Here is a 19,531-nt window from a genome sequence, read left to right as displayed (position 1 = left end):
ACTCAACCTCAGAGAAACTTTGGACCATCCACGTTTGTACAAAGCCAACATCCAAGATGTCTATATAGGAGCCAGACATGGGCAATGGGCCAGAGTGATTTCCAAGGGAAGCCAGTTTAAGTGACATATTGCTTCCTGATTAGGTTGGGCAACCCAACAGCCCACTTCTAGTGGGGACTTTCTATCACCTGCTGGTCAGCTAAAGAAGTATTGTTTTTCTCCTTGTGTTCCATAAACCAGCTACAGTGAATTGATTCAGAGTGCAAACCAGGTGAGATATATATATTTATAAGACCATCAGGAGAAACTGGCAATCTTGTCTCATGATCCATCTCAGATTTCACCATTTGGTGCCAATAACAAATTCACATGTTCACTTATGTTTAAAAAAGCTTATTTAGAACTAACCTACACACACACACACACACACACACATACACACACAGTTTAAAAGTCAATAACCTATGTAATCAAACTGTTTTTTTTTTTTTAAGCAAAGGCTTATCCTATGGTTTATTCCCTGTGGTTAAGTTGAATTTAATTGCCCAAGATTTTTTGAAGTGTTATCACTTCACCAAGTGTTAACTTTTGTCTTTAGATACACTCTAATCTCTAAAATGTCAATAGACTAAATTTGCAGGCTGTTTTCTACAGATCATCACTCCCCAGAAAAATGAAGAATTCCATTTGCCGAGTCAGGTATGATGCTGATGACGGCAGGAAGCTGTGAGGACTTCTCATTTAGTTTCCCACAGAGTAAGGCCCATACCACCCAACCTTACTCAGCTAGTGAATTTCTGAAGTTTCCTTCCAGAATAAAAGTTGTAATGGTCTATGACACCTCTTTCTTGCTCACCAATGGAGGTGATGGATGGAGGAGTTAATAAAATTCCCGGAATCACAGGAGACAAGGGAAAGAGTTGTGTTTCATGACTGGTTTCTCATTGCAATCATGTTTACTGATTACCTTTGCTCTGCCGTGAGGGCAGGGGTCTTGAGAACCAGCCAGAAGAGGATCGAGTTCGATTTCCATGAAAGCAAGCCGAGTCATTCCAATACCATAGCCATTCCTGCATGGAGCGAGACAGTGGAAGACCCTTAAACCTTCAGCGCTTTAACTCCTCCTCAGATAACAGAAGGAGAGAGGGAGAGGAAGCTGGAAGTTACTGCACCCTTCAATTTCAGGCAGCAGTGCAGGGCTCACGGGGGACTAGAGTAGGCCTGTGGGAACAGCCGTGATCACCAGCAATCACGAAACTCGAGAGTTCCAGAAGCCTGTGGGGAGCATTACCCCGCCATGAAGTTGTTTGAGGGAAAACAGACTGGGTGTTGTTGTGCTGCCAAATTGATACAAACCCCTACAAGAAGCTTTCACATGAGCCCCTCAAACTCATCAGCCTCCCACAGCATCTCCAAATGATGTCAAATACACACCTGGGGGTGGGTCCAGAGCTGGGGCAGGCCTGGGATCCCTAGCAAGCTTTAGCCTGTGCTTACCATACTACACCTCAGCCCCAAGTCGACCAAAACCTCTTCCAATTCAATAGCATAGCAACTGCCAACAGCAAGGTATCTTCCGTGGCAATTTGCTGGGTGATTTTGGAAGATTTTTGTTTAACCACCTGGACACACATATACTTGCTATACTACAAGTACAGAATTCTCAGTAAGCAGACTTACTCACCAAAGAAGGTGATCTGTGGGGAGTCAACAAAATTCAGTGGTGGTCCTTTTAGGCCACTAACTTCAAGTGGCAAGAGACAAGGGTCTCTTGTTATCATGTTATCTTGGCTTCCAATCCTGGCTGAAGTCCAGAGAATCATAAAGTCATTCAAGAAAGCTACAATGACCTGCTTGCAAGGAAGACAGGAAGGACTTTCAATTTAGAGCAATTCAAACATGCATAACATTTCCTGGATTAATAGTAATAATAATTAGAAAGGATTGACTTTGAGAAATTTTTCTCAAATCAAGGCTCCTGCTACTTTGGTTCCACCTTTTCTCTCTAGAAGGAGAGGAGCAGCATCTCCCAGAGGGCTGCCTGCCTCAGAAATGCCAGCAACCCTAGCCCCCTGAGGCCCAGGGCTTGAGGCCCTGCTGAATCACTGCTCCCTTCTGGCTGGAGCCACAGCTCCGTCCACCACGGAGCAGGTCCAGAATGTCCCTCTAGGTAGATGTGCCCACAGCTCCTCCAGGCCACCCTCCCCACTGTCAGTCCCCCTCCCTCAACCTCTTCTTTCCACACTGCCCCCTGAATTCAGGGAATTTCTCCAGCGTCCCAAAGCTTGAGTTTCCTGTGAGTGGGGAGAGATGAATGTAGATAAAAGGAGTGCAAAAGGTACTAGGAAGCTTCAGTGCTCCGGATCTCCAATCTCTGCTGCTCCACTCAGTTCAGGAACCCTGGACCGCTCACAGCGATCTCTTGACCACTATGAGCCTCCTGCCCAGCCACGCGGCCCGTGTCCCGGGTCCTTCGGGCTCCCCGTGCGCGCTGCTCGCGCTGCTGCTGCTGCTGACGCCGCCAGGGCCCCTCAGCCCAGGTGAGAGCGCCTGGCGCGGGGGACGCATTCAGGTACAGCAGTGCATCCCAACCTCTGCGGGGCAGCTGCCTTCCAGGGAACTCACCAAGCAACCTGCCCTATAAAGGTGTCTCTCTTTCTTCCCCAGGTGGTTCTGTCGCTGCTGCCTTGAGAGAGCTGCGTTGCAGTTGTTTGCAGACCACGCAGGGAGTTCAACCCCAAATGATCAGTAATCTGCAGGTGTTCGCCATAGGCCCGCAGTGCTCCGAGGTGGAAGTGGTGTAAGTTCTGTGCTGCTCTGTCTATCGTGACCTTGGCAAGGGGGAAGTCCCGCAGCCTGGGTCTTCAACCTTGCTATCTCATGAGTGTATCTTCCTTTTCTTTCCTTCAGAGCCTCCCTGAAGAACGGGACGGAAGTTTGTCTCGATCCACAAGCCCCTTTTCTAAAGAAAGTCATCCAGAAAATTTTGGACGGGTACTTGTCACTTTGATCTTTGTGGTTTTAAAATCTCATCTAGGGAGACCATAGACTTCACAAGGTATTTACTCTCCGTACTATTTAAGTAACACTTTTCACGTTTAGAATTAACAGGTTGTTAAATTGGGAACATTTTTCTGGATTGTCTTGGGAAAAACTTTATTACCAATCTTACATGTAATTACTTGAGCAATTACACACAGCTTGTAGCTAGTTATGCTTTGTGTTTCCCCATTGCTTGTATTGATTTTTGTATACTCCTTTTTTACCAAGCATTATAAACGCTGAGTGTTGACACCAGGGTGGAGTAGAAAGGAGTGCGAAAAATGATTAAACTAATATAACCTTTTTCTCAACAGTGAAAACAAGGACAACTGATGAAGAGAAATGAGTAGGCATGGAAACGTTTCCCAGTCTTCAGCAGAGCAGTTTTCTGGAGGTCTCTGGACCCAGGGAAGACAAGAAGGAAGGATTTTGTTGTTGTTTGTTTGTTTGTTTGTTTTTCCAGTAGTTAGCTTTCTTCCTGGATTCCTCACTTTGAAGAGTGTGAGGAAAACCCATGTTTGCCCCTTAAGCTTTCAGCTCAGCTAATGAAGTGTTTAGCACAGTACCTCTGCTATTTGCTGTTATTTTATCTGCTATGCTATTGAAGTTTTTGGCAATTGACTATACTGTGAGCCAAGAATCACTGGTTGTTAATCTTTCAAAGTGTCTTGAATTGAAGGTGACTATTATATCTCCAAGATATATTCGTTAATGTATTAACTGAGAAGGCTGTGGATTTAATATGGAAATGATGTTTCATAAGAACTCTGTCGATGGAGATACACTGTTATCTTCACCTTTTTAAGAAATAGGAAATATTTTAATGTTTCATGGGGAATATGTCAGAGAATTTCCTTACTCTTGATCGTGGGATACTATTTAATTATTTTGCTTTAGAAAGCTGAGTGTATCGCACCTTATCTATGTAGAATATATTTCCTTATTCAGAATTTCTAAAAGTTTCAGTTCTATGGGGGCTAATATCTTCCTATAATTTTAGACATTTTTTATCTTCTTAGTATAGCAAACTGCCATCATTTACTTTAAACCTTTGATTTCACATGCTATTTATTAATGATTTTATTAGGAGTACTCTAATTCTGGTAACTAAATATATATTTTAGGTAGATGAAGAAGCGAGAAAACAGGCACATTCCTGACTGCTACTTTACATTAAAATGTATTCTTTCAGTTTTTAAAGTAAAGGCAAACTTAGCAATGACTTGTACGCTGAAAGTTTTGGAAACGTATCCAAACAATTTGAATATAAATTTACCATTTAGTTTTTAAAATAGATAGCGACATCATCGAGGTCCTAGCATTTCTCCTTGGACAGGGGACCAGAGAGGTCTTGGAATGTTGAAAAAAAAAACAAGGAGAAGTCATCCAAGGGATGTCCATTTTTTATCCCTCTGCGTGGGCTAGATTTTCCAAAATCATAATTTGCAGAAGGCCAGCATTTATGGTGGAATACAAAATTATATATAAGGTGGCCACACTGGGGCACGGTTCCTCCCCACTCCCACCTTTGGCCCCTTTCACAGAGTAGAACCTGGGTTAGAGGATTGCAGAAGACCAGCGGGGAGGGCAGGGAAGATGCCGGTCGGGTTTTTAGCACAGTTCATTTCACTGGGATTTTGAAGCATTTCTCTCTGAATGCAAAGCCTGCTCTAGTCCTGGTGGGACATACTGGGGGTGGGGCTGAGGGTGGGGGAAGATGCAGTAATGAAACCGGTTAGTCCATGTAGTCTTAATATCCTTGACAATGCTGTAAGTTTCTTTTTATAAATATTTCTGTTTAAGCTATTTCAACTTTGTTTGCAAATCTTTCCCTTTTAAGGAGAAAATGTGACCCCTGTGAAAAGGCTCGTAGGAAAGCTCCTCCCTTTTTTTCTTTAAACCTTTAAATGGCAAATCTAGGTAATTAATGGATGTGAATTTCTATTTTTGCTTTGTTTTTAATGAACATTTGTCTTTCAGAATAGCATTGTGTGATAACACTTAAATGGCAAAAACAAAACATAATTTTGTGCAATTAACAAAGCTACTGCAAGAAAAATAAAACATTTCTTGGTAAAAAGCATTTGTATTTATATGTTATATACTTATATATAATATATACTTATTACATATTTAGCATTGCTAAGATTTTTAGATGCCTGTTTTGTATCTTTTAAAGGTTTTGACCATTTTTTTATGATGAATTACATATGCATTAAATTCACTATATTAAAATTGTACATTTTTATTATGTGTCTCATTGGTTCATAGTCTTTATTTTGTCCTTTGAATAAGCATTAAAACATTTGTAAACTTCACTTTTATTGTTTCTCCTTCCTATACTGTTATAATACATTTTACTTATCTTTAGTTCTATATAATTTAAAACACTAACTCTGCTCCTCAGTGCCTGGCAGAGAAGGCCGTCGTTCCCCAACACCATTGCTTTGGTTCAAACTGTCTCCAAACTCAGTTCCCTTCCAGTTATTCCTTCACAGACCCAATGGCCTCTGGGGTCTTTGGAAAACACAAAGATTTCCTTCTCTAAATTCTTCCCTATCTAAATTGTTTCCTAGAAATAAAATAAAGGTTTCTAAGTATGACAGATGATGTTCTTTCTGTCTCATCCCAATCCTGATCAGCACTTCAACTTCCCTTGTCCCTCAAATTCACTACAGTCAGGTGTTCAGTTCCCTAACTGGGCATGTTCTTTCCTAGGCCTATGACTTTGCATTTGCTAGGGCCACTACCTGCATATAAGAGGAGGCTTACTCAACCTTAAGAACTCAGTTCAAGTAATATCTCCTTTGTGTTTTCCATGGCAGAGCTCATAACTTCCAACTTGATGTTCCCATAACATCTCATTATCTGAATTACAACAAAAATACTGCATTGCTCTTACTTATTTATAGGTTTCTTCATCCACTCTAGCTCTCCCAGAGCATTAACCATATTATATCTACCTCTGCATCCCCAATGTAGCATTAATGCAGGACTTAATGAATTAACAAGTTATCCCTATCTTCAGGCTGTCAGATACTGTTCTAAATTCAATAAACTGGCTCATAATAGGTGTTTTTCTTGTTGTTTGTTTGTTTTTTGGTGTTTTTTTTTTTTTTTTCGAGACTGAGTCTTGCTCTGCTGCCTAGGCTGGAGGTCAATGGCGTGACCTCGGCTCACTGCAACTTCCACCTCCCAGGTTCAAGTGACTCTCCCACCTCAGCCTCCTGAGTACGTGGGAGCACAGGCACCTACCAGCATGCCGGGCTAATTTTTCTATTTTTGTAGACAGGATTTCACCATGTTGGCCAGGGTGATCTTGAATTCCTGACCTCAGTCATCGGCCCACCTCAGCCTCCAAAATGCTGGGATCACAGACAAGAGTCACCATGCTTGGTTTTAATTAAATTATAACTTGTTTACCCTCTTTTCGCCTTGTCTAGCAGTAGTCCAACAAGGGATTTGGCATGCACAGTCCTCTCAATCTATAATACTTCCCGTCACTTTTACCAGGGTAATTACCATCCTTCCTTTTGGAATAGCTTGCCTTTTACTTCCTTGAGGAACCCTCTCCAACCCTTACTCCTACCTTTGATGAGGCCCCTTTTATACCCTCTCCTAGCACTCTATACTTCTCCTTCATAAAGTTTTCTCACCAAAGTAACTGTAGAGTTTATTGAGTCTACGTGTTTATTGTCATCTGTTTAGGGTGTCTCTATTCTAGCTTCATGTAAGCTTCATGAGAGCAGGGACAATGATTATCAACTTCATCTCAGTTCCTAGGACAGTGCCTAGCACATACAAGATTTTCAAAAAGCAAGTGATCTAGGCTAAACAAGTCCCCTTGTCACTCTAAAATTAAAAGAGCAATTTCATTTACATACACATTCTTAGGTATTTTAACTTAACATTTCCCTATCTAAATGACAAATGAGGTTGTCTCATCCCAACCCTGATCAGTACTTCAACTTCCCTTGTCCTCAAATTTACTATATAAATACCTAACAATAGGTATTTATATGAAATTGCTCTTTTATGAAACACAAGAAAAGGAAAGAAAGAAGATTAATCATATTAGTATGTATGTACATACATTCACACTCCAGTTGGATTATATTATACCTGTTTATAATGGTATGTACTTCTATAAATTTGAATATGCTGTGAGCCTTTTTTTCTTTTTTTTTTCTTTTTTTTCTGAGACAGAGTCTCGCTCTGTTGCCTAGGCTGGAGTGCAGTGGCATGATCTCGGCTCACTGCAACCTCCGTTTCCCGGATTCAAGCAATTCTCTTGCCTCAGCCTCCAGAGTAGCAGGGACTACTGGCACGCACCACTGCGCCCAGTTAATTTTTGTGTATTTTTAGTAGAGACAGTGTTTCACCACGTTGGCCAGGATGGTCTTGATCTCTTGACCTCAAGATCCGCCCGCCTCGGCTTCCCAAAGTTCTATTAGCTATTAATGGTTGGATTCCTCTATGTGCCTCTGGCTTGAAGAGGTATTGTCTCCTCCAGGGGTACAGGACATCAAGTTTAAGTTGGATACAGATGAGGGGAACATTTAACACTTTGCCTGTGATCTCAGTGTCCCATACTATAGGATTGACTTGAGAAGTAGATAATTTTCCCATTGTCTTTCCTCCCTTATCACAGGAAAGCAGAAGGAACAAACTGTCATCTGCCTTGTGATTTCCAAGACATACCACTGTTTGCAGCTGAGCCATCAAATTCCTTCCCAACAAGGGAGTGGGGCATTCAGGCATGAGAAGAAAGGTATGTGAGGAAACTAAAGTCTCTGAAGAGCAGCTTAAAAGGTGGGTAAAATGGCATGTATGAACTTGTTTATCTACCCCCGTGACCATACAGTTTTGGGGTGATGGAAGCCCATTGCAATGGGTTAAAACCGAGTAAGCTAGTCCATGTCCAAATGGAAGTTAATATTCTTTTCGTTTTTTCTTTTTTTTCTCTCTCTCTTTTTTTCTTTTCTTTTCTTTTTCTTTTTTTTTTTTTTTTTTGAGACCGAGTCTCACTCTGTCCCCCAGCCTGGAGTGCAGTGGTGCAATCTCGGCTCACTGAAACCTCCGCCTCCCACGTTCAAGTGATTCTCCTGCCTCAGCCTCCTGAATAGCTGGAATTACAGTCACCTGCCACCATACCCGGCTAATTTTTGTGTTTTTAGTAGTTTCACCATGTTGGCCAGACTGGTCTTGAACTCCTGACCTCAGGTGATCCACCCACCTCAGCCTCCCAACAGGCTGGAATTACAGGCATGAGCCACCTCACCCAACCCAAAAGTTAATACTCTTACCTGCCACTTCAAAGGTTACCTATGGCTCCTCTGGAGATATGTTCCATTGTCCAATGGGAGATGTGGCAGAAGGTCTGGTGGGCTTGCTTGGCTATTTCAGCCATCATTGGTTCAGGTGCCAATGGTTCCCTTTGGAGTGCTGGGCATTTCTTCTTCCAATATCCAGTTTTTTTTACAATGTACACACTGATTTATGCCCAATGCATGGTGACTTGGATGCCCAGTTTTATGTGTTCCACCTTTTCGCTTCCCTTGTTTAGGCTAAGAACCAGGAGGGCAATCCCATGTGGGAGGTGAGCTTAAGGCTGCAGCCAAGAGCTGCACCTTTTGGGAGGTCCTTTTTGCTCTTTCTGCTTCCTATGTTCTGCCCCTGCTATTAAAAACTAAAAATGCCATATTCAAAAGCCTGGAGAGAGACTTCTTCAGCACCACAAGCAAGGAGGGATATGATAGGCCGCCAGAGGCTATAACTCCTTTAGAAGAAAGGAAATTAACTTTTGATACCCATGCATTGGTTCAGGACTTGGAAACTCATGGATTTGACAAAACACAAGCAGAAACTACAGTATCAGCACTAACTGCTTTATCAAATGTCAGCCTGGATACTACCAATAAAAAGATGGTCACTCAAGCTCCACAGGAAATAACAAGAGCCAATGGCTCATTTGGGCTCTATCAGGAAAGAAATGGGCATCCTAGAGAAAAGTGAATTCACAAATCTGAGAGCAGAGAATGAGAAAATGAAAACTGAATTAGACCAAGTTAAGCAACAACCAATACATGAAACCAGTTGAATCAGAGCAGATAATAAACTGGATATCAACCTAGAAAGGAGCGGAGTTACAGACATGTTTACATATTAAGAAAAGCAACTTAAGGAAGCAACTACAGAATTTACAGAAACGGATCCCCAAACCGAAAGTATTATTTCAGTGACCAGTAATAAAACTGATGCAGAAATTGCTTCCTTAAAAACACTGATGGAGTCTAACAAACTTGAGACAGTTCCTTATCTTGCAGTCTTGGTATTTAATTGCCTGGCAGTAGCATTGGGATTTTAGAGATTCTGGAAGTAGTATTAATACTCTTACTGCTGTGGCTGTTGGCTTCTTAGAACACCAAACCAGGAGAGATTGATATGGAACATTGTCTGTTGCAGCAAAAATTTACTATACAAGATTATTCAAAGTATATAAGGACTAAAAGAGGAAATGTTTCAGAATGAGAAGAGATATTTTGTCTTTATTGTGTGTGTGTGAGTGTGTGTGTGTCTTTGTTATATTGAAAAGCTATAATTCAAACCTGGCTTATTTGAGATAGAAGAACATTTTGTCCTTTTGATAGTTCATAGAAATTGAACCAGAGTTTTCTTGTGTTTGCTTGATCAGTTCTGTAAATCATACGGGATCTTGTTGGTATTGGCTGAATATTCGAAAATTATTCCCTAGCTTACATACTTATTACTGAATTAACTTCCCTGATAACCATTGTATAATTACATTTTTCTATAAAATAAAAGGTTATTACAACCACAACAATAACAATAACAACAACAACAAAAGCTAATCCATAGGAGTCTGGGGACCCATAGCTGCTTTTTGTAGTTTCATGCGGATATCAAGGTCAGATTGGGTTATAAAATGTACTCTCAAAGGGGTTGGTCCTTTTTTTTGATTCAGAATTTGTGTTAGTACATTTCCTAATTGCCTCAACTAAACATCCGTGACGCAAAACCGATCTTATCTTTACCCGTAGAAACTTCCTTAATCTTTTCAGAGTTAATAGGCTTTTCATCCACTTCTTCATCCCTTCTAACGAACAAGGAACCATATGAGCACCCTCCCCAAGTCCTCACTGCCCCTTTGATGATAGTTGCATTCCAGATCTTGATGTGGAACTTCTGTATCTCCTGCCTGATATATATTATGGTTAGGGCTATGAGCCAATATCTCATCTGTGTGGGTCCCAGCTGTCCCCAAAATGCAATGTTTCTCTCCCACGGTACAACACAGAGACAACCAACATGCAGATTCTGCCAAGTCAAACTATGGTGGGAGTTAATTTCTCAAACTCATCTATGAATTTTCCTGGATCTTCAGAGAAATGACCAAACTTTTCTTTATGTAGAGGCAAATCAGACATAGAAAAGGGGTCATGTACTCTTACAGTGCCTTCTTCCCCATTTGCCACCTCTCTTAGTGGACAAACATTTCCCTTTGGAGGTTGATAAGAGGCTCCACTACAAGTAGTACCCACAGGGCTAGGTTCCTCAGGGAGTGCTGGGAATAGAGTGGGACTAGATGGGTAAGGAGGAAGGGGCTAAGGGGTCTCAGCAGAACTTTCAGGTGGACAGAGGAGAGAATGGGCTGACATACCTGAACCTTCCTAGCTGAGAGAAGGAGGTTCTGCTCCACCCAAAAGTGTCTGCTGGACTGTGGGGGCTTGCATCAAGGGATTGTCTAGTGTGTCTAGTTCTTTTTCTTTCTTTCCTTTCATCAAACATGCACATGCCTGTTGCAGGGTTTTATCTTGACTGAGCAGCAAAAATGCTTAACACGTGGTATTCATCCCATGTTTCATCCCACTTACAAAACAAACCAAGTGGAAGTGTAATCGAATATTATACTTATATTATTATAGTGCATAATATATTATAATATTAAATACTATATATTTAATTATATGCTATATTATTAAAGGCTACATTTTCAATAGGAGACAATTTCTTTTGTTTTTCCAAATAATACTGAGGCCAAACAGTATTACACATAAACACCAATTTCACCAATTTTCTCCATTATTCCCATTTATTTTAAACTGATCACAGTGTGGAAGGATACATCCTAGTGATAAGTCCTTTGGGATCAATGTTGTGGTTCCCATGAAGGAGGCAGGCGATGTTGAAAGAAAAGTTCCAAACTGGTGAGATTGTATTGCCACTGGCCAAGTTCCACTAAAAAGGAAAGGAGACGTTTTTAAGGCCAGCTGCATTCATGAGGAGATCGCAGCTGAAAACTGAATTCTCTTATCCACACTAGCCAAATAATATACATGAGCTGAGCCATGACTCTTAGATAAACCACAACATAGAATCCAATGAAAGAAATGTCAAATAAGGCAAAGGAAATGAAGGGGAGTGAGACGGAAATGACCAGAGCAAGCAGGCTCTGGGCAATAGTTGCACTGTGGATTGGACAAGCAAAGCTGATTTGCCCGAATTTTGAAAAGATAAGAAATATTTTTAGTGTACAAACCAAACAAAACAGCAAGGAGAAAGGTCCCCTGATTTCTATCCTAGTGCTTCTCAATCACGCCTAGTGATTGCAACAAAACATAACCACACCTATGTAATCTTATTGCTTAAATACCAAATCTTCATCAGCAATTTTAGAGAAAGTTAAAATCTCTAAGATCAGTTAAATGAACTCTCCTGAAAATGACAGTAAACAGAGACAGTGCCCAAAAAATGGATACATGCAGCAAAGAGGACAAGGCAGATAAATACAGACACCATAGCAGTTAACATCCCCGAGGCCAAACCTATTCTTAGCCAAGAGGAACTTTATTGAGAGGACCCTCTAACCCCACAAATCTTAAGAAGGGCTCTAACCTCCAACGTTAGGCCAGGAACCCAGGTTCGGTCAAGGGTCCTTGCCTTTTATTAAGAGAAACCTTTAATCCTCTCTGTCAGGAGAGACTCTTAACTCCCCTAAGTTGTGCCTATAACCCAATCCCATCCGTTACCCTGGAACGCTAATGCATACCCAGAATCAGCTAATTGGTACTGCAGTCTATATCCTTTGGGTTGAGGGTCTCCTCAGTATTGTCCCTTCATGGTCGCCAGAAAGATGTTACCAGAAAGTGGTCCCAATCCAGACCCCAAGAGAGGGTTCTTGGATCTGGGGCAGAAAGAATTCAGGATGAGTCCACAGAACAAAGTGAAAGCAAGTTTTGTAAGAAAGTGGTGTAAGAACAGCTATTCCAAGGCAGAGTTAGGTGTTCCCAAAAGAAAGAGGAGGCCCGTGTTCACCCTAGATACAATGCTTGCTTATGTATAGAAGAAAACATGATCATGGGGAAACGTGCTCTGCTACAAGAGTTTGGGATAAATAATTAATTTTATTAAATACTATATTTTGCAAGAATTGATATTGGTATCTTTAAAGCAAAATTAGGAATGCTTCTGTTCTCAGGATAATGGGATATCAGGAAACTCCTAATTCCAATCTGTTTCGTAAATGTGATCAATCTGTTCTCTTAACTCTAAACATCTAGAGGCTAGGAATCCCTAACTTTCTGGAAATGCAGCCCAGTAGGTCCCAGCCTTATTTTTCCTAGCCCTCATTTAAGACGGAGTCACTTTGGTTCGAACGCCTCTGACTATGTTACTGTGGCAGCTAGAGAAGGAGAGGAGGAGACATGTCTAACACTAATTCTGTCATCGTGAGTCCTTCTTTGTGAGTCCTCCTGAGACACCTTCTCAGGTGTTCCAGAAGTAACTGAAGAGACATTGAGGGATGGATGGTGGAGGTGTTAGACCCGCAATAGCACAGTGGGGGCAATCCAGAAAAACAGATCACACTGTTTGTCTTTCCTGGCTACCCATACAAATAATAAAGAAAATGACCTGTCCTGTCTTCGCCAGTGATGCTCCACTGCATATCTCCTCCACTCACCAATGAGTTCAGTGGTTGCAACAGACAACAGCTTTGCAATTTTAGCTGCCTGTTACAATTCCTCTCTTCCCGAGGGCTTTCTCCAACTGGCGATGGGAAAGCAGGCTTGGCAGAGAGAGCTCACAGGCAGGCTGGCCTGTGATTTCAAACCCTTAGAGGATGGGCAGAAGTTAATGGATGAATATTCAATTTTCCCAGTCTCTTGGTTAGATAATTCTAGAAGTTTCTTTCTCTTTTTCTCTCTTCCTACATTTCTGTATATATTTTAAATATTTTATATTAGAATAAAAGAGTATAAAAATAGAATAAAATAAATATATAAATATATAAAATGTTCCACTTCTCTCTTCATTATGATTATACCTTCTTTTAAGTCGCTGAGCATATTTGTAATAATTATTTTAAAATTCTTGTCCACTAGTTTATCATTTTATCATGCCTGATTTTATACTGACTTGATTTTGTTTTACTTATTATGGCTTATGCTGATGTCTGCAGGAAATTGTGAATTTTATGTTGCTGAGTGTCAATATTTGTTTTCCTTCTTTAGAGTCTTGGGCTTTTTTCTGTCAAGTAGTTAAGTCACTAGGGCGTCACCTTTATCTGTTTGAGACTTGTTGTTGAGCTTCATTAGGGTGGTCTAGAAATGTTCTTCACTCTAGGGTTTGTTTAGCTGTAGTACTAAATCATGGCCCTCCCGTGCCTTTAGTGTTGCCCTGAGTGCTCATGAGTTCTCTTCTCTCTGACAGGCCAGACCTCAAATATCTCCCCACTCCATGTTGTCTGAGATTAATTTGTTATATATGTTTATATTAGTATGGATTTTCATAAGTTAGTATAAGCTGTGAGTCTTTACAACAAAGCACTGTTAAGTGTATATTCTGTGTATGTTTTCTGTCAATTACATAGGTATTACCAAAATGTATGATGTATTTTCCTTCATATAAACATTCATCAATCAAATATCAGTTTATTGATACTAATTAATAATCTCATTATACACCTGACCCTGTCATCTAGAAATTGCAAAGGTAAAGAGCTTTAGGTCTAAGTTAAGATCTTTTTGCAGAAAATATACTCCATTTTCCCACAGAAATTAAAGATTTTTCAGTAAGGGAAAGGGATCAAAAACGGGCAGGAGAGGTGAGAAGGGATAGAAGACAGAAGAGAGGAGAGAGGGAAGAGAGGAGGAGGGAGTTGAAGGGTCTTATGTTGTCTTTTTGTTTTCTTTCTAATTTGTTACTTCTTTCCTTTTCCTTCTTCTTTTCCCTCCCCTTCTATTATCTCTTCTCCTTCCCTCCCACCATGCCTTGTTTCTGTTTATTCATGGAACTAACATAATTATACTTAAAAAAGAGGAGGGGAAGGACCCAACCACCCCAGGAGAAATCAGAGCCAGCAGCCAACACCAACCACCTTCCATGTAAATGAGGCCATTTCTTATTTTTAGCCATTTCAGTGGCTTCTGACTGCACTCACTTAAGTGAGCTTAACAGAAGAACCTCACATTAACAGCAGATATATCAGAAATAATAAATGTATTTTAAGCCACTGAAAATAAGGTTGACTTATTACACAACAAAAGAGGTTTAATGGTATTTGGTAACAATTTAATATGTTTGCAGGCTTAGAACAACATTATGCTAGAATTTCCTCAAATGTACGAGTATGTAGAGAAACTGTGTAACTTTCATACACTTGAGATTCAACAAATGGCATTTATCAACATAATCTAAAGTAAAAATTCTGAGGCCTGCAAAACTTTGAAGTACTGGTGTGTAAGTAATAGCACCCAAGGAGATACTTCTCCCTCAACTCCTTCACTCTCCCCACTCTCCTCCCACTTTCAGCCCATGCTTCACCTCTGGGCAGTAGACAGTAAAACCTCAATTAACTTGAGTGCCAGAGTAATTGACATCTGGACAATTCTTATCAACTAATAGTTACACAGAAAGCACATTTGGTTTCAGCACTTATAGATAATCTTTTGTTAATATTTTAATTTGTTGATTAAGATACTTTAACAAACTTATACACAATTGTAGTATCCCTAAGCATTTTCTGAAGCAATTGTTTTTATGATTGATTTGTAGGTGTCAGTCTATTTCCTTCATACTTGAAAGAAGGATTTGGGAAAAGTGTGTTAAGAATGTTCTGTGTGAGGCAGAAAAGAAGTAGTCTGTGTCTTAATTTTATAAATAGTGGTCCTGCAGTATCTCTAGATAATTTGTTTTAAAATAGCTCACATAAGATGGGCTTTAGGTCTTAGATAACTTGCTTGTTTCCTGAATGATTCTGCATTTATAAGACGACTTAAAGGGAAAAGAGATAAAATAACTTACTTCTTGCAATACACACACATACACAAAGCCAAAGTGACAATGCAAGATATATAAACAGGTTGTGAAGTTATTTTAAAACCAAAAACGTGACTTTTTTCCACTTCTGGCATTTATTTAAATCATAATTTTGCACAAGCTAATTGCTTTCATCTGAATTACTGACTTAAAAAATATCTTTTAACTATTTTTGTACAGTTTATTACTGGGAGTATAGTGTTTCTCATCTTGGAAATCGAAGGGAACAATGCAAATGACAGTAATAGCAGTTAACAGTAGCAGTCGTCATCACTGTCACAATAGTAGAGTATTACTCATAGCCCATTACTTTGCACAAAGTTTTTAGGCCTCATTTTTAAAAAAGAAATAGTTAGAATGACTAAGTCATGCAAAGAACGAACTTTGTAAAGCCTGGCACATAACTGATGCTTTATCAATATTTTTTGAGTAAATGAAAGTTAGCAAAAAGTTATTTTATATTAAAGGTTGACTAATAGGCTTATACAATTTTGAGGACTCAAGAAATTTGGTACTACTTCCTCATGACACTTGCTGACCATGTGTCTGTTGTGACCAGCCACATTTGCTGATTAAGGCAATGACTCAAATATACTGTGCTCCACGCCTATCTCTTTCCTACTGTCAACTCACCCAAAAACATCATCACTTCAGGAGACTTTTCCTGTAGTTTCCTCAAAAGGATGAGGAACTTTTTGGAAATCCTACTAATGAACGAGGAAAGATATCTGGATAGGGTTAGTATGAAAATAAAAAAAGTGTCCAGTGAAGCCAATAAATATTCTCAGATATGTGTTTAGGGAGTTGAATAGAAAATGAAAGATACTATGTTAAAATGAAACATAAGTGAAACAGAAAATGAAAGATACTAGTGTTAAAAACCTTTATCTCCGGCTCTGGAAATGGCTTTGATCTTATGATTGAATGAAAATGTATCTGACTTGAGAATTCACAATATCTCAATCTCAATAACAAGAAAAGGTTATAAAGTCATCCTGCAGGAGGAACTAGAAAGAAACCTGCTCTCCTCATTCTGTGTCCTGTTGAGCTTCTCTCTGCAATTGGCTCCACATCTCAGCTCTCAGAAGAATCCAAACTCTCAGCTTGTGCCCTTCTTTTAAGCTTGCTTATGAGTAGACATTTCTGTGTTGAGATGGGAGGACAAATTATTTCAGTTTAATATTTTCTACTGCTGAACTCTAATTTATATGAAAAAATTAAGTAGGGTGGAAAAATATAAGAAATTCTTTTATCTACTGAAATTATTTCTGTTGAGGCATAAATAATTTTAGAAAAGTTTATTGAAAGCCAAATGGGAAGACAGACCTGGAAAGACATATCAACAAAGTTGGGGGTGTTCTAGAGTCTTTCACAAGCTCGAAGGGCTTTATGGGAAAGTTTAGAAGAAGAGAGGAAGACTCCTCATACCAGAGTTGTCCTCTTTTTCACTAGAGGATCAAATAAAGGAGTTACAACCATTAGATTACTACATACAGGCTAAATGTCTACCTGTAAAACAATCAGTAAAATTTCTTGTTTCAGCGCAACTAAGAAATAAATCATTGTGCTATTCGGTGTCATAAGGTTCTACATAATTCAGTACATCAGCAACTTGAGGAACTCATAATAAAATGCTTTGCTCAGAGATAGAATGTCAACATCAAGTCACCAAACCTTTCCAAGGTGGGTGAATTTGGAAGTCTGCTTACTTCTAATGTAAACTGTAAAATGTGACCTGGAGTTTATCACACTTAATAACACTACCCAAGAACTTCAGTAGACATAGTGAATAATTGTTAAGCAATAGGAAAAATTGGTTTGAAAACTCAAAAAAAAAATGAGAATTACTTTTGTTTGTAGTTTCTTGATAAAATTATAAAATTTATTTCTAAGGCAGAAAGAATTCAATAAGCTAAAATCCAAAGTAAACCTTTGATGGTAATTGGCTCTTATTTTATCCATATAGTCCCAAAGAACATCTGCTGTCTTTGGCACTAGAAATGAAAGAGAATGATCTCTTTCAAGGGCCATACATGGGTGGTTTCAGGTGCCCCTAAAGTGTGTATAGGAGCCTATAAACAAAGCCTATAAACTGCATTGTAGGACTGGCAGCACATATTGTTCCAGACTCATACAAAGAAAATCCATGTAGTGTTTCAGTCTAGTTCTTACCTTCCTAAGTAGAGTTCTTACACATGTGTAAGGAAGATAGGTATTGAGAGAGAGTGAGAATGTGAAGTGATGCATAACATGCAACTTAGTAGGAATTTTGACCTGTCTGGTTTGGGCACAGCTTGACACGCTTGTGTGTGTGTATCACCACATACCCTCACTTCCCCTTCCCTACCTCTTTCTCCCTACTGACTTCGAGGGAGAGCATATAAATGACATCTATGGGGTATGAAAAGCCACTTAACTGCATGCTCGTATTCAGCTACTCACCCTCAAGTGGAAGTCTTCAGGCTCTAGAAACATCTTTAACTTCGGCTTCTGCACCATAAGCCTCAGACTCAATGCCACCCTGTGGCAGTGCCAGATCATTTCGTGCCTTACAGGTGCTGCTGTTGACTATTCTGGGTTCCTTCACCAATGGACAAACTAAGAGAAACATCGGGAAAGGGAAATGTAGAGACCTGTTCCTTGCACCTGCTGTTGCTTCTGCTATACCTGTATCTGGGAGAAAGACTGGCTCGGTGCTCCTGGGGCTGGAGAGTGCCATTATAACAACAATTCCAAGTGGAGGAGTCACGGAGAGGGGGCACTTTACATATGCTGGGCATTCTGCTGGCACTTTACTGAAACTTTAGAGATCATATTCATAATGGCTTTATGAGGCAGGTATAATTACCTTCAATTTACAATTAAGAGAACTGAGAAAAATATTCATGACCACTAATAGATCACATTTTACCCCAGCTGTAAATGTAGACAGTGACTTGCACACTGCACTGCGCTGTGTGTGTGTGAAGTCAACCTTTGCACTTCATCCCAGAAACATCCACAATTTGGAGTTGGTCTCAGCAGGATCCCACTGCAGCAAAGACAAAGTAATGTAAACCATTGCTTCTGTGCTGTTGCCTCATCAGGGAAGCCCTCGACCTCCATCCCCATCTGCATTCATTTCCTCCAGTCTCACAGATCCTTTCTGATATTCAGACCAGGACACCCACAGATAATTCTATTCTGTCTTGCAGAGCCACTCTGAAGGATGGGAGGAAAAATCTGCCTGGACCCAGATGCTCCCAGAATCCATAAAATTGTACAGAAAATGTTGAAAGGTGATGAATTCATCTGGTTTGTTAACTTTCTGCTAAAGCTTTTCACTGGAAGGGGAGAATTTTGAATCCTTGACTTTCTTGAATTCTTATTTATCCAGGATACTTCTTCTTATGGTATTAAAATTTTTATCTAAGTTCTCTTCTGTTTCAAAAATCACATTTTATTCTGAGAATACTGGATAAAAGATAACAGAAAGAAGATGAAAATAAGCAAGCCATGCTTCAACATATAATATACGTTTTACCCTCAATCCTTGGTTAAACATTGTAGTGTACTTTCCTTTTATTTATTTGAAAATTTCTATAGAAACACATCTTTATTGATTTTTTCAACCCAACTCTACTGTTAGACTAGACCTGCTGCTGATAATAAACAGATTTAAAAATGATTAATGATATTAGGAATCACACAGAGCCCAGCATAAAATATTTGCTCAATAAAGTTTTGTTAGTATGTTCAGGAAGTTAATAGGGTCTTTTAGTGTCTTAGTGCTAGTATGTCTTGCTTAAAACATCTTCTGAAAGTTTATTCTGATGTTTGCTTTAGCCTTCAAACCCTAAAAATAATAAAGTTGTAGAATGTAAGTCTTGTAAAGTCTGCTTTTTTACTTTGAAGTATATATATTTACCCCTGGTAGAATGAAAAATAGATGATGGAAATGAATTAATGTATCCTATTAAGCAACCTATGATATTTTTTTGAAACAAGAATGAAAGGAAAGGAAAAAAATTCTTGAGGTTAAATGTTTTACCCTGACATGTTTGTATATATTAGCATTTAGTTAACATCTACATGGTTACAATTCTAGCATTATATTGACTTTGTATATAAGTACAATATAGAACTTAACCTTTACTAGACTAGTAATTCT

The 19,531-nt window shown here is 39.5% G+C and overlaps 1 protein-coding gene and 1 pseudogene across 1 annotated transcript; both read left to right on the top strand.

Annotated features, from left to right (window-relative positions):
- The first annotated feature begins 2,431 nt into the window (after positions 1-2,431).
- On the top strand, positions 2,432-3,375 carry LOC105471159 (C-X-C motif chemokine 5-like). The gene is made up of 4 exons (XM_071092690.1): positions 2,432-2,540; positions 2,668-2,800; positions 2,911-2,994; positions 3,357-3,375. Exons 1-4 carry the CDS (start codon positions 2,432-2,434, stop codon positions 3,373-3,375), a joined length of 345 nt encoding a protein of 114 aa, XP_070948791.1.
- A 5,592-nt stretch (positions 3,376-8,967) lies between these two features.
- On the top strand, positions 8,968-9,424 carry LOC105471160 (coiled-coil domain-containing protein 90B, mitochondrial pseudogene; annotated as a pseudogene).
- Positions 9,425-19,531: the final 10,107 nt, after the last annotated feature.

The sequence above is a fragment of the Macaca nemestrina genome, chromosome 3 (assembly GCF_043159975.1).
Source record: "Macaca nemestrina isolate mMacNem1 chromosome 3, mMacNem.hap1, whole genome shotgun sequence".
NCBI lineage: Eukaryota > Metazoa > Chordata > Mammalia > Primates > Cercopithecidae > Macaca > Macaca nemestrina.
Note: the sequence above shows the minus strand (reverse complement) of the source record. Positions and strands in the feature narration are given on the sequence as shown.